Source organism: Salvelinus fontinalis, chromosome 5 (genome assembly GCF_029448725.1).
Source record: "Salvelinus fontinalis isolate EN_2023a chromosome 5, ASM2944872v1, whole genome shotgun sequence".
In the NCBI taxonomy this organism is placed as follows: Eukaryota; Metazoa; Chordata; class Actinopteri; order Salmoniformes; family Salmonidae; genus Salvelinus; species Salvelinus fontinalis.
In genome coordinates this window covers 35,142,403-35,157,959 of record NC_074669.1, presented here as the reverse complement: position 1 = coordinate 35,157,959, position 15,557 = coordinate 35,142,403, and the positions used below count along the sequence as shown (strand labels likewise).

Sequence of the window (15,557 nt, the reverse complement as noted above, 5' to 3'; positions counted from 1 at the left end):
AAAAACTAAACATGAGAAAGATTTTCTATGCAAAGTGTCCAAATGACACCACTTTAAATCGGTTGTAAGGAAAATAGAGTTGTGGAAACGACCCAACGTGTTTCTGATAAGATTTTAGTTCGGCTTCGACGCATATTTTATGTGGTTGAAATACTATCAGTTTTTATGATGCTATTATGATGAAGACAACACCTCTATAGATAGTATGTAACTGAGCATTGCATTCTCTCAAGATGAAAGAAAGACATTTCTCCACTCCTGTTCCCAAGTCCAAATTTTGCTGACATTTTGGTGTATACTTTTACTGCAAGAAACACTTCATTCTGCAGGAGTTATTATTAAGGATTAGCCCTATTCGCACTGGACTAGTATTACTAGAGAACGTTGGTTATGTATTACCCCAGAATGGCCGCTATTCCAGAGGACGATTTGGACGGGAGAAATTCTCAAAACTGCCCCCTGTAATTCCTTATTTTTTGTTCTATACATTGACAGTTATGACTGAAGCCTGGAGTTTTTTTTTGAAGGCTACACTGATAAAACTCGAGCTTGGTTCCCAAGTTTGTAAACCATACGAAACTAACTTTGGTATAGTGTCGCCATAATATTTGAATTGAGGAAGTGTGATCATAATTATTAGGATAACTTAGCAATGCGCAGTAGAAGACGTCCTAAATGCCCCCTAGCCTTCAGATGTGAGCTAAACAGCTAACTTGTGCGTTTTTAGGCTATGGATGAGAAAGTGAACTTGTTCCAAATGTTTAGCTCAGTTGTATACCGCTTTGCGATCTATTAACAGCAAGGGTTGCATCAAATAGGTGCAATTTTCTTTTACTTATGCATTTGGCGATGTTCAGTTAATTCAGCCTAAAATAAAGAACCTCAATTAAGTCTATATAAATTTCACAATAATTACACATATGGGTTTATTCAACCCGCCCGCCCTTCAGCTACACAATATTTAATGACCCTAAACCCGAGGATATAACCGCGGGGACTGCAGGTTACGAGTCATCCCGCGCATCACTACAGTATGCTGTCTAGTGTCCATGTCTTATCTTTCATATAGCTGATGGTCCACTCTCCGAAATCTCCAAATGGCACGTTACACTGTTAATGCACTGAAGTGTGGAAAGCAAGATGTCAGACTCTGGCATCATTACTGAGAACAAATGTGATAAGTGAAGCTTTTATCTTGGGTGGCTTTTTATTTGAAAGAAATTGTGGTTTAATTGACCCTGGTCAGTCAGTCAACTGCTCTTCCCTCTCAAAAGACTCCAGTTAGCTCATTAGAAGATCAGTCAACTTCTAGTGAATTTTTGTTTTGTTTCTAAAATGTTGTACTTGTGATATGCTAGATGCCTTAATATTGATGCTTTCTTGCTGCAGCTTTCTGCTCTGCTGATTACGGAGTCATTGACCCATTTTTCATCTGATTATTATCTCGGTTGCTATCCCCAGGGCTGGGAAGGCAGCCCATGTGCTCCCTCTCCACAAAGTTGGTGACCCCTAAACCTAAATAATTATTGCCATATCTCAAATGTATCTTTGCCAAGCAAACATTTTAGAATCATTAATCAACTGTATGCTTAGATCCTTTCTAGCTATGACATGTATTCTAAGTGTTCGCCACTCTGGTCACCTGCAGCAACCTTGGTGTTCAATTATGTGATTAAACTTCTGTGTGGAAAGCTAACGTCCCACTTGGCCAAAAGCCAGTAAAAATGACTTGGAGCAGAGCACCATATTCAAATAAATTACTATAAAAATCAAACTTTCATGAAATCACACATGAAAGACACCAAATTAAAGCTACACTTGTTGTGAATCCAGCCAACATGTCTGATTTCAAAAAGGATTTACGGCGAAAGCACACCAAACGATTATGTTAGGTCAGTACATAGCCACAGACAAACACAGCCATTTTCGCAGCCAAAGATAGGAGTCACAAAAAGCAGAAATATAGATAAAATTAATCACTAACCTTTGATGATCTTCATCAGATGACACTCATAGGACATCATGTTACACAATACATGTATGTTTTGTTCGATAATGTGCATATTTATATCCACAAATCTCAGTTTACATCCAAAATATCCGGAGAAATTGCAGAGAGCCGTATCAAATAACAGAAATACTCATCATAAACTTTGATGAAAGATACATGTTTTACATAGAATTAAAGATACACTTGTTCTTAATGCAACCGCTGTGTCAGATTTAAAAAAAAAAAGTTTTACGGAAAAAGCAAACCATGCAATAATCTGAGACGGCGCTCAGATAGAAACAACATTTCTCCGCCATGTTGGAGTCAACAGAAATACGAAATTACATCATAAATATTCCCTTACCTTTGATGATCTTTATCAGAATGCACTCTCAGGAATTCTAGTTCCACAATAAATTGTTGTTTTGTTAGATAATGTCCATTATTTATGTCCAAGTAGCTACTTTTGTTAGCGCGTATAGTACACATATCCAAACGCTCGCGCAGATCCAGGCGAACGTCGGACGAAAACTTCAAAAAGGTTGATTACAGGTCGAATAAACTTGTCAAACTAAGTAGAGAATCAATCTTTAGGATGTTGTTATCATAAATATTCAATAACGTTCCAACTGGAGAATTCCTTTGTGTCTCTAGAAGTAATGGAACGCAAGTCGATATCATGTGGAATGCGCATGACCAGGAACTGGCTCCCTGCCAGACCACTGACTCAAACAGCTCCCATCCGGCCCCACATCACAGTAGAAGCTTCATTCTAGTGGAAGGCGTAGGAAGTGCAAACAGATCCATATCCCACTGGGATTTCAATAGGCGATGAGTTGAAAATCGACCAGCCTCAGAATTCTCACTTCTTGTTTGGATTTTTTCTCAGGTTTTTGCCTGCCATATGAGTTCAGTTATACTCACAGACATCATTCAAACAGTTTTAGAAACTTCAGAGGGTTTTATATCAAATAGTAATAATGATATGCATATATTAGCATCTGGGACAGAGTAGGAGGCAGTTCACTCTGGGCACGCTATTCATCCAAAGTGAAAATGCTGCCCCCTATCCTAGAGAAGTTAAGGGTATGGATAGGAAGAAGCACTGTGCTGACCTGTGACTTATTGAAGGCTTTCGATACTGTTGACCACTATGTATTGATTCAAAGATTGTCTGCCATCATTATGGATCAGGCGTCATGTAATTGGTGTTATGTCAGGTTTCCTTGATATTGATATTGGGCCTGCTGTTTCAACATAGCACCAAGAACCTGTCTGTCTCCCTGTCCATCTGCCTTTCTCCCGCTTTTCTCACACTCTTTACCCTTTGTAGTGTGTGAAACTACACAATGTCTTTCGAGAACCTGCACAATGTTATCATAATACATTATTTCGATACATTGTAAAAAATTTGGTATTTTCCCACACTCTACCCCAGCCAGGTACAAATTGGGAGAGGGACACAATTAGCTTTGCATGTGTGGCTCCTTACCACAGTCAATCAGTATGGCAAAAATAATCTGCTCAGAGGTTCTTAGAAATACCTTTTGTAGAGAGAGAAGCTAGTGTGGAAGGAGCGTCTTCCACTTTGGAAGATGATGAATTTTCCAAATATGAGGATCATGCCTCTGTCAATTGGGAGTCTGACAGTGATTTGAAAGGAGAGTGAGATTGACACTCAACCAGCCCCAGGACAAGCCCGTCAGCAGCCAGCCCCAGCACCACACCGTCAGCAACCAGCTCATCAGCAGAGAAAGGCAGAAATGTGGTACTCATGTCAAAAAACAGAAATCATAATGGATTACAATGCCACAAAAGGAGGGACAATTTAGAGAAGCTGGGGACCTGGGTACACTTGGGACATCTCGGCGTACAACGCGTTTGTCATTTAGATGGCGTTGAACCCAGATTAGAACAGAGGGAAGCTCCAGAGGATACGGCTCTTTCTCGAGGAGCTGGGCAAGGCACTGGTGTGTAGACCAGCTTTAATTTTATGTTCAATGGGGCTCATTTATAATTTTCATAAAATAGTGTATGTAAAATTTGTCCTTCAAATTTGTTCATTTCAAAGCAATAAACATTGATATATGTATGATAAACCTTGTTATATGTATTTGTTTAAGATAATCAAGACATGGGTGAAATAAATCATGTTTATACATTTTATTAAAAAACAAATAGAGGTTTTATTGATAAATGTGATCTAGCAGAGGTAAATGGCAAATATTAACCATGTATGTCTATATGTATGTCTATATTGCTTGTAATTGATATTAGTCAACATCTAAGTATATTCATGTGAATTGTTATGGCTTTGTTTTAAAAACCCAATAGTGTTGTGTGTCCATCAGACCTGTGAACATTGGGTGAATAACAAAAACATGAACACCGCACACGGGTTAAGAATTTAAAATGGGCTTATTTTATTGGATTAAGTCATGCCTTTCATTAAAACAGCAGAAAACAAAATCATTCAGTCGACATTCATACCGGTTATAAACTATGGGGATAATGTAACGTGTACGCTGGGAGTCGGGAAGCAAGTACAGGGAGTGACTAATAACAAATAACACAGGGAACAAAACAAGAAACACGAGTAGGGTGCAGACATGAAACAGAAAACAATAAGGCCTAGGGAAAGAACCAAAGGGAGTGACATACTGTATATAGGGAAGGTAATCAGGCAGGTGATGGAGTCCAGGGGAGTCTGATGAGGCACGTAATGATGGTTACGTGTGCGTAATAAGGAGCAGCCTGGTGACTTCGACGCGCCGGAGAGGGAGTATGCGTGACAGATATTGTCTATATGAATGCAGTTGTCTTTGTATTGAAGCCAATAGACGCAGTTGATCATAGCACACTGGGCTTTATTATGGGCGACAAGATCAGCACACGTCACTGCATTCTATATCAGAAAGTAGGCTGGCCCCCTTTGCAATTCCATAGATTGATGCATTGCACTCTGTTTATAAAGCCCTCCTGCATTAACGTCCGCCATACTTTATTTCATTGCTAACTTATAGACGTACTGTCACGATTGTCTTCTGGATAGACAGTGGACCAAGGCGCAGCGTGTGCAAAATACATCTTCTCTTTATTTTGAAGATGAACATGAAACGAAACACTTATTCAAAACAACAAACAACCGTGAAGCTACAAACGAAGGTGCATACACAAGCTACTTACGTTCAACATAGACAATTCCCCACAAACAGCTAAAGCCTATGGTTGCCTTAAATATGGCTCCCAATCAGAGACAACAATAACCAGCTGTCTTTAATTGAGACCCAATTCAGGCAACCATAGACTTTCCTAGATACCTACACTCAACCATAGACACAGCTAGACTTCTATACTAAACATAAACCCAACTACTCTAATAAACCCCCTAAACCTTACAACCACCCTAGACACTACAAAAACACATACATTCCCATGTCACACCCTGACCTAACTAAAATAATTAAGAAAACAAAGAAAACTAAGGCCAGGGTGTGACACGTACCAATACCCAGTCTCGAGAATGGCAAACTCTCGAGAGCCCTTTGATCTCCACAGAGTTAGTTAAATCTGCCTTTATTTTTTATTTTATTTTCCTTTTTTTACTGAAGAATGTGAATGTTTGTTTTCTATGATTGTGTTTTGTTTTTAATGTATTGATGTGTGTTATGGGTGTGTATATTGGTGTGTTATTGATATGTATGCAGATCTCACCTGAGAAAGAGACCCTGTTCTCAGTATGACTCCCTGTCAAAATGAAAGGTTAAATTTACATTTACATTTTACATTTAAGTCATTTAGCAGACGCTCTTATCCAGAGCGACTTACAAATTGGTGCATTCACCTTATGACATCCAGTGGAACAGCCACTTTACAATAGTGCATCTAAATCTTTTAAGGGGGGGGGGTCAGAAGGATTACTTTATCCTATCCTAGGCATTCCTTAAAGAGGTGGGGTTTCAGGTGTCTCCGGAAGGTGGTGATTGACTCCGCTGTCCTGGCGTCGTGAGGGAGTTTGTTCCACCATTGGGGTGCCAGAGCAGCGAACAGTTTTGACTGGGCTGAGCGGGAACTGTACTTCCTCAGTGGTAGGGAGGCGAGCAGGCCAGAGGTGGATGAACGCAGTGCCCTTGTTTGGGTGTAGGGCCTGATCAGAGCCTGAAGGTACTGAGGTGCCGTTCCCCTCACAGCTCCGTAGGCAAGCACCATGGTCTTGTAGCGGATGCGAGCTTCAACTGGGAGCCAGTGGAGAGAGCGGAGGAATAAAATAAATTAAACATCTCTCAATAATGGAAACCATCTTGTCTTTTATTTTACTATGTATATTTTATATCAGACACTAAACAACTACACTAACATGTGTCACACAACATCACATGTATGCTCGTGTTCCTCTTTGCAATCTACCACAGTAACACGCGTGTGTGTGTGTGTGTGTGTGTGTGTGTGTGTGTGTGTGTGTGTGTGTGTGTGTGTGTGTGTGTGTGTGTGTGTGTGTGTGTGTGTGTGTGTTTTGTTCCAGGTGTGTATGTGAAGCGGGCTGCTGTGGAACTGAGCAAGGAATACTCCACGGAAGATGAGGAAGAGCAGAAGTGTGCTGACCGTGTCGCCCAATGATGTAAGTAACGTTTCTACAACGTTGAAGTAGTGTTCCAAGAACACTCATTCCCTCTCAACCTCCTTCCCAGAGTGGCTAAGGATAAGTTCCTCACATAATTCAAAAATCTAAAGAAAGGCAGAGAAGAGACAGTGGGGGGAGAAAGGGAAAGGAACGTTTTAGAGAAGAATAATACCACTTCAGTAGTCCCCAGTGAGTGAGTGGTAAAAAGCAGGCCTCTGATCAAACCTACAAATAGCTCAGGTTCAGAGCTTCAAGTTCCTTGGTGTCCACATCACTAAGGATGCTATTTACAAAACACATCTCTGCAAAACATTTTTTTTAATGCACCCTAGCCAATCCAGAGCTCCAGTCAAAGCACATGTTTTCTGTAAAGATGCAAATGTAGGCCAGTCTTTGCTAAAAAATGTGTTTATTTAACAGAAAATATAAGTTGCACATAGCCTGCCTGCCCTGTTTGTTATGGATGATAGATGTGGTGAGTGCAGATTGGGTCATCAGCGGCAGTCCCTCGCATTCCAGACCCAACGTGGTGGTAGTGTTGGTCTGTGATCCACTCCAAACTGTCAATGCATAAATTCTTAATGAAAATTGTCGATTCTGCAAGATAGCTACTCTACCGGCTTCATTCCTGATGAGAAAACTCAACTAGCCAAGTTGCTAGTTAGCTAGCTAGCTTATATTAACCAAATACGCGTAAACTTCTTAAGATGTTAGCTGTCACCTTGAGGCTTGATAGGGGGTAAAGGCAATTTCTATGGGTTAAGGCATCCACATGCTTCCCAGTCGAAACATTTCGGTGGAGTTTGAGCATATATTTATGTTTTTGTTCTACACACTTTCGTCAGTGATTGGTCAACAGTAGGGATTCAATAAAGTCTGTTGTCATTCAACGAGAGACAACTTGTTTTCATACAAATTCTTTCATTGAAATATACGGCACCAAACATCTTCGATGTAAAATTGCACTAAGATCTCGACGTCAAAAAAACATCTGTAATGTAGACGCTGGGAGTCGAGAAGCAGGTGGTAAGTTTAATATAACATGGAACAATACAGCGTAGGAGTCGCGTCTAGACATGAACAACAATAGTGCCTGGGGAAAGAACCTAAGGGAGTGCCAGATAAAGGGGAGGTAATGAGTGAGGTCATGGAGTCCAGGTGTGTTTAATAATAAAGCGCAGGTGCGCGTAATGATGAATGCCAGGTGCGGTGGTTAGTAAACCGGCGACGACGAACGCCGGAGGGAGCAGGAGTAGACTTGACAACATCAAACTTAATGACAGATTTCTTGAGTTATCTTAGATTTTTACTATTTTGAGGAAGTGTATACTGGCTACGTTGTCTAAAAATGGACAAACAGTATTATTGCTGCTTTTTTTTCTCCGTTTTCAAGCAAATGTCTTTTAGGGGAGTATGCAGGCACGCTAGGCGCCAGCCGAACTGAAGCATGCTGATGCCTTTAGCAGGACTGTATAGTATGCCACTCAGGCTTGCTGGCAGGGATAGATCCTCTCCACTCTGTCAGATTACTTAAACACACACACACACACACACACACACACACACACACACACACACACACACACACACACACACACACACACACACACACACACACACACACACACACACACACACACACACACACACACACACAGTGGGTGGAAAGAACAATGTGTGTGTGTGTGTGTGTGTGTGTGTGTGTGTGTGTGTGTGTGTGTGTGTGTGGCTTGTTATTGGATTCCAACCCAGAATGGCCTGTGGTGTTGATGGTATCCTAAATGAAATAATCAAACATACAGACCACAAATTCCAATTGGCTATACTTAACTTAAAAACATCTTACCCAATATTTGGAACCAAAGACTGATCACCCCAATCCACAAAAGTGGAGACAAATTTGACCCCAATAATTACTGGGGAATCTGCATCAACAGCAATCTCAGTAGAATCATCTGCATTATCAAATCCCAAATCTAATTGTATTGGTCACATACACATATTTAGCAGATGTCATTACGGGTGTAGTGAAATGTTGGTTCCTGTTATTCTCAGAGCCTGCCCGGAACATATCACAGTCCACGTGATCAAAACAACCTTTCTGATTGGTCAGTCCAGTGTTGAATAGACCTCAGCATGGGTACTTCCTGTTTGAGATTCTGCCTATAGGAAAAGAGGACCAAAATTGAGTCGTGATCAGATTTGCCAGAAGGAGGGTGGGGGAGGGCCTTGAATGCATTTCGAAAAGTTGAGTAACAGTGGTCCAATGTTTTTCCAGAGCGAGTACTATAATCAATGTGTTGGTAGAACTTCACTGGCGTTTTTCTCAAATTTGCTTTGTTAAAATGTCCCAGCTACAAGGAATGTGGCCTCAGGATATGTGGTTTACAGTTTGCATAAAGTCCAGTGTAGTTCGAGGGCTGTCGTGGTACCGACTTGAGGGAGAATATACACGGCTGTGACTATAACCAAATAGAATTATCTTGGGAGGTAATACTGTCGGCATTTGATTGTGAGGTATTCTAGGTCAGGTGAACAAAAGGACTTGAGTTTCTGAATGTTATCACAATCACACCATGAGTAGTTAATCATGAAACATACAGGAGAGTTCTTTATTCCTGTCTACGCGATGTACTGAGAACCCAATCGGCTGTATGAACGGGGACAGTATATCCCGAGAGAGTCATGTTTCCGTGAAACAGAGTATGTCTCTCTGAAAGGAGATCCTCGCCCTGACCTCATCTAATTTATTGTCCAGAGACTGAACATTAGCGAGTAATATACTCAGGAGCAGTGGATGGTGTGCACGCCTCATGTGGGATTAGAAGTCCACTCCGAATGTCCTCTTCTCTACCGGCTGTGTTTAGGAGCAGCCTCTGGAATAAGTTCAATTGCCCTAGGGGGTACGAACAAAGGATCCAATTTGTGAAAGTCGTATTCCTGGTTGTAATGCTGGTGAGTTACCGCCACCCTGATATCCCAAAGTTATTTCCGGCTGTATGTAATAACACCCCAAAATTCTGGCCTAATAATGTAAGAAATATATATATATATATTTTTTAAATACTGCAAAGTTGCTTAGGAGCTGGAAGCAGAACTGACATTTCTGTTGGTGGCAACAACAGTAGACTCCATTTCCGCAGTGAAAACAATGTCCTGAGCAAACATCAAACTGGCTTCTTACCAAAATACCGTATGGCAGACCACATATACACCCTGCACATCCGTATTGACAAACAAAGAAAACCTGTTTTGTTGATTTCAAAAAAATCTTTTGGACTCAATTTGGCACGAGGGTCTGCTATACAAATTAATGGAAAATGGTGTTGGGGAAAAACATAAAATCAATGCACTGTACACAAACAAGTGTGCAATAAACACGGATTTCTTTCCTCAGGGTCGTGGGGTGAGACAGGGATGCAGCTTGAGCATATACAGTAAATCAATCAATTGGCAAGGGCACTAGAATAGTCTACAGCATCCGGCCTCAAACTACTGGACTCGGAAATCAAATGTCTGTTTGCAGATGATCTGGTGCTTCTGTCCCCAACCAAGGAGGGCATACAGCAGCACCTAGATCTTCTGCACAGATTCTCTCAGCCTTGGGCCCTGAATCTCAGTAAGACAAAAATAATGGTGTTCCAAAAAAGTTCCAGTAGCCAGGACAACTACAAATTCTATCTAGACGCCGTTGCCCTAGAGCCGTAGTTTCCAAACTTTTTATAGTCCCATACCCCCATAAACGCAACTGACATACCGTGAGCTGTGCCAGGCCCGCCACGTCTGACTCATCCAGCTGTAATGCATGTAATTCACTGGCTTGTATGCGAAGCAGTAATTGTTTCAAAACGTCTCCTGCCATGTCACTGACATGGCCGAGAGTTTTTTAAAATGTGAATCACATTTTTATTTGGCGTACCCCCGACGGCATTGCCTACTTTATTTGGCGTACCCCAGTTTGGGAATACCTGCCCTAGAGCACACAAAGAGCTATACATACCTCGGACTAAACCCAATTGCAGAATTCTGCAAAAACGCAAAACCCCAAACAATGCATGCAGAGCAGACTTAGGAATATACCTGCTAGTTATCAAAATCCAGAAAAGAGCTGTTCAATTCTACAACCACCTGGAAGGAAGCGATGCCCACACATTCCACCACAAAGCCCTCACTTACAGAGAGATGAACCTAGAGACGAGTCCTCTGAGTGCAATATTCACTCTTAAAGTGGAATAGTTTTTTGTTGATGTTTTGTGTCTTCTCACTTTCGTTTGTTTATTTCACTTGCTTTGGCACTGTAGACATGTTTCCCATGCCAAATAAAGCCTCTTTGAATTGAATTGAGTGGAGGTGCAGAACCACAGCTGCAGGCTAGCGAGAGACGGCCTGATTAAATAACACAAACTGTTACAGCCAGGCCCACTGATGACCCTTCAGCCAGTGAGCGCAGGGCTTAGTAGTGTGTCTGTGTTTAAATGTAAGTGAGTATATAGTGACTGCATGCGTAATGTGTGTTGGTTTGTCGGCATGAGTGTGCCTGGCGATGGTTGTGGAAGTGGGCTTAGATTGCTCTATATGTGTCAGAGGCGTCACTGGGAAGGAACACTATCCATTTCAATCTAATAGTCAGGATGATAAACAGTGAGGTGGGTCACTGCACACACAACCTTCATCAAGCCACTAACCTACCTCATCTATTCCTACCAGGCATACGCAATTGTTGCAATATCTCACTCTCTGTAGCCAGATACATACACTCTGCCTCTCGCTGTCGTTGAATGAATCCCTAGCCTGTTTGAGAAGTAAGGATGTCCTATTCTATTATCCTATCCTGTGCTATCCTATTCTATCTGGGGATAGTTTGCAGTAAGTGTGCTACTGCTTCTGTTTTAAGTCTGTGTAGGTCCCTCCACCCTCTCATCACCCAGCTGTATAACCCATATAACTGTAGTCTGTTAGAGCAGCAGGTCAAACACAACAGATGTTCAGTCTCCAATTAGCAGATTTGGAAGCCGAGAGAGAAAGAAACTCCTCAGTGCCAGTCCAGCCAGCCATCACAGGGCGTTACGTTACAGCCTTATTCAAGGGCACAATGGCCACAAAAGGCATGAATGTTTTTAGGGTGCATTAGGATCCCACAAAGGGGATGCTGCCGTGATATTCGAGGCATTATCAAGTGCTTGTCAAATTGTGAATGCTAGACTGATGAAGTGTGTACAGCCTGCGCAAAAAAAAACAAAGCAGAGCTCATGCCTTTCAAGCAATTTTTTTCAAGTCATCAGAGACACATTATGCAGCCTTACAATGTAGATGTTCCAAAGGTCTGCATCAGTGGCTTGTAGGCTGTGTGTGGAAGCCAAATTTGTTAAGTACCGTGAGACAGTTATTTGCTTGACAACCAGCAGCTGACAAAATTTCGGGACCACCACAGCCTTAGCTGTAACATAACATTTTTGGGAAAAAGTCAAGGGGTCTGAATACTTTTCGAATGAACTGTAAATGGTCAGAGGATGTGATCTGATGTTCGTTGCTATAGCAACCCCAAAATTGGTGCTATGCTGATCAAGGTTGGGATAGGTTTTTTTTCTTTTCTTTCTGTTCAAATATATTTATTGAACACACACACACACAATAATGGTGTATAGGTATTTTGTAGAAAAGACAAATAAGTAAATCTTATCTAAACATAAAACAGACAGAAACAAAAAGACCCAGAGTTCTAGGTACAAAGTAAATAATACAAAATAAGACATACAGAACAAGGACCAGGTAAACAGAAGGAGGGAAGATGTCACCCCCCCCCCCCCCCCCCCCCCCACTGCTCGAGTGCCGGGGCAAGCACATGCCATCCAAGGGTAGATTCAAATATTACAATTGAGCGTGCGTTAAAATGTACAAATTCACAGCGCCGACTGGTCCAAGTAAGAGAGGAGAGGCGGACAGATTTGATCATGTTGATAATTTATTGTTCAGAATATATCTAATTCTTTCTAAGTGTACGGTGTTCGCTGAGCCATAATTTGGTAGAGGGAGCTTCCTTCCTTTTCCAAAACAACAAGATAATTTTTTTGGGGCTGAAATGAGACTAAGAGATGAGTTGTTTTGGGGAATTGGTTAATCCGTTTAGGGATTCAGACACTCCTAGGATTACCAAAGCGGGTCTGGGTCAATTGAAGTCTCCAGAACTTCAGAGAGGATCCTAGAAATTACACACCAATAACCATACAAGTTAGAGCATAGGGCAAAGCAGTGGAGTAGTGTACCCTGCGCAGCCTGACATTTATCACATAGGGGATGGGATAGGTTTTGTAGGGTATTGCAACAGGTGTCCTGTATTCAATTGAACTGATATGTTCACTCCTTGATGTTACCTTGAAACTATATCCATCATATTGAACAGCAATGTTCCTGGTCTGGAGGTATGATAGAAACACATACTGCACACTTTTGAGACTGCCATGTGACATTATTAAATTGTATTCCCTGTTAAAGCTCTGCTCCTTTTCATTTGACTTGGCATCAACTCCAACAGCTACATCTTTGGGTTCCATTACAGGGGGATTATGACTGTTCCCTGACAACACCTCTCCTCTTGTCAGACACTGCTGTAGTATTACAGACCAGCTCTTCAGGCTCTGCTGTAGTATTGGAGACCAGGGGCCGGATTCACAAAACATTACTTCGAAAAAACGTAAACTTCTTAAGAAAAAAAAAAAAGAAGTTCACAAGATAGTTCACAATTCCTCAAAATGTTCTTAGGAACTTCGTAAATATCTTTAAGAACTTCGTAAATCTTCTTATATGGCATTGACATTAGTGACGTGCTTGAAACCAATAAGTAAGCCTGTGACAGAGATGATAGGATTTTTCACACATTATAGCCATCAGACTAGCTATATCAAAACCAAAAATGGATAACCAAGGAAAGCGCAATAAAACCTTCAGCAAACAACAGCTTGAAGTGATGGTGGAGGAAATAGAAGCCAGGAAAAGGTTAATATTGAGGAGACTTGATAACTGCGGGGTCACTACAGACCAAAAAGAGAGGATGGGTGAGAATGGCCAAGTCTGTCTCTGCCGTCGGGGGTATGGCAAGGGACAGTGACGCCGTAAAAAATAAGTTGGCTGCTAAGAAGGGAGCTGAGAGACCATTCATGTGGACCAGCTGGAGGAGAAGGTGTCGTCCATGATAGGAGAGACAGACAGTGGTAGAGGGACTGCGCGACCAGTAAGTTAGGTAGCTACGTTAGAGCAAACATAGCTAGACGTTAACCAAGTTCTTCTTTGCAAATTAACGAGATATCACTAGATATTTAACACTTTTATAATATTGTTAAATACTAGCTAGCTAGATAATGCATGTTTAATTTGTTTTCTCGCTGCATTTAAATATTCGGTAGCCAACTGTGTCTGGGGCGCAATAAAACGTTCATGGTTACAAAACTATTCATTAGTCTCAAGTGTTTAGCTGTCCTAAAGTTAGGATTTATTCTTGGAAATGTACTTAACTTCTTTATGATAGGGGGTAGCATTTTCACTTTTGGATGAATAGCGTGCCCAGATTGAACAGCCTTTTACTCTGTCCCAGATGCTAATATATGCATATCATTATTACTATTGGAAAACACTCTGAAGTTTCTAAAACTGTTTGAATGATGTCTGTGAGTACAACAGAACTCATATTTCAGGCAAAAACCTGAGAAAAAATCCAAACAGGAAGTGAGAATTCTGAGACTGGTTGATGTTAAACTCATCGCCTATTCAATTCCCGGTATTATATGGGTCTGTTTGCACTTTCTACGCCATCCACTAGATCTCCACAGTCTGTAGAACGCTGAATGAAGCCTATACTGTGATGTCAATCAATCAATCAATCAATCAATCAATTTTATTTTATATAGCCCTTCGTACATCAGATAATATCTCGAAGTGCTGTACAGAAACCCAGCCTAAAACCCCAAACAGCTAGAATGCAGGTGTAGAAGGATGTGGGACCGGATGGGTGATGTTTGAGTCAGTGGTCTGGCAGATTGCCAGTTCTTGGTCACGCGCATTCCACATGATATCGCCATGCGTTCCATTACTTATAGAAACTGAAAGGAATTCTCCGGTTGGAACCTTATTGGATATAAATGATAACAACATCCTGAAGATTGATTCTCTACTAAGTTTGACCAGTTTATTCGACTTGTAATATAAGTTTTGAAGTTTTCGTCCGACGTTTGCCTGCATCTGCGCGAGCGTTTGGACACGTGTACTACACATGCTAGCAAAAGTAGCTACTTGGACATAAGTAATGGACATTATCAAACAAAAAAACGATTTATTGTGGAACTAGGATTCCTGGCAGTGCATTCTGATGAAGATAATCAAAGGTAAGGGAATATTTATGATGTAATTTCGTATTTCTGTTGACTCTAACATGGCGGAGAAATGTTGTTAAATCTGAGCACCGTCTCAGATTATTGCATGGTGTGCTTTTTACATAAAGTTTTTTTTTTAAATCTGACACAGCGGTTGCATTAACAACAAGTGTATATTTAACTATGTGTAAAACATGTATCTTTCATCAAAGTTTATGATGAGTATTTCTGTTATTTTACGTGGCTCTGCAATTTCTCCGGATATTTTGGAGGCATTTCTGAACATGGTGCCAATGTAAACCGAGATTTGTGGATATAAATATGCACATTATCGAACAAAACATAAATGTATTGTGTAACATGATGTCCTATGAGTGTCATCTGATAAAGATCATCAAAGGTTAGTGATTAATTTTATCTCTATTTCTGCTTTTTGTGACTACTATCTTTTGCTGGGAAAATGGCTGTGTTTTTCTGTGGTTATGTACTGAGCTAACATAATTGTTTGGTGTGCTTTCCCCGTAAATCCTTTTTAAAATCAGACATATTGGCTGGATTCACAACATGTGTAGCTTTAATTTGG

At 41.0% G+C, this 15,557-nt stretch overlaps 1 protein-coding gene across 1 annotated transcript in view; it reads left to right on the top strand.

Annotated features, from left to right (window-relative positions):
* Positions 1-15,557, top strand: part of LOC129855515 (cAMP-specific 3',5'-cyclic phosphodiesterase 4B-like) — a 303,941-nt gene that overhangs the window by 37,632 nt on the left and 250,752 nt on the right. The window contains exon 2 of the mRNA XM_055923263.1: positions 6,513-6,608. Within this exon, the coding sequence (XP_055779238.1) occupies positions 6,567-6,608 (42 nt within the window). The 5' untranslated portion in view covers positions 6,513-6,566. The remainder of the gene's footprint in view (positions 1-6,512; positions 6,609-15,557) is intronic.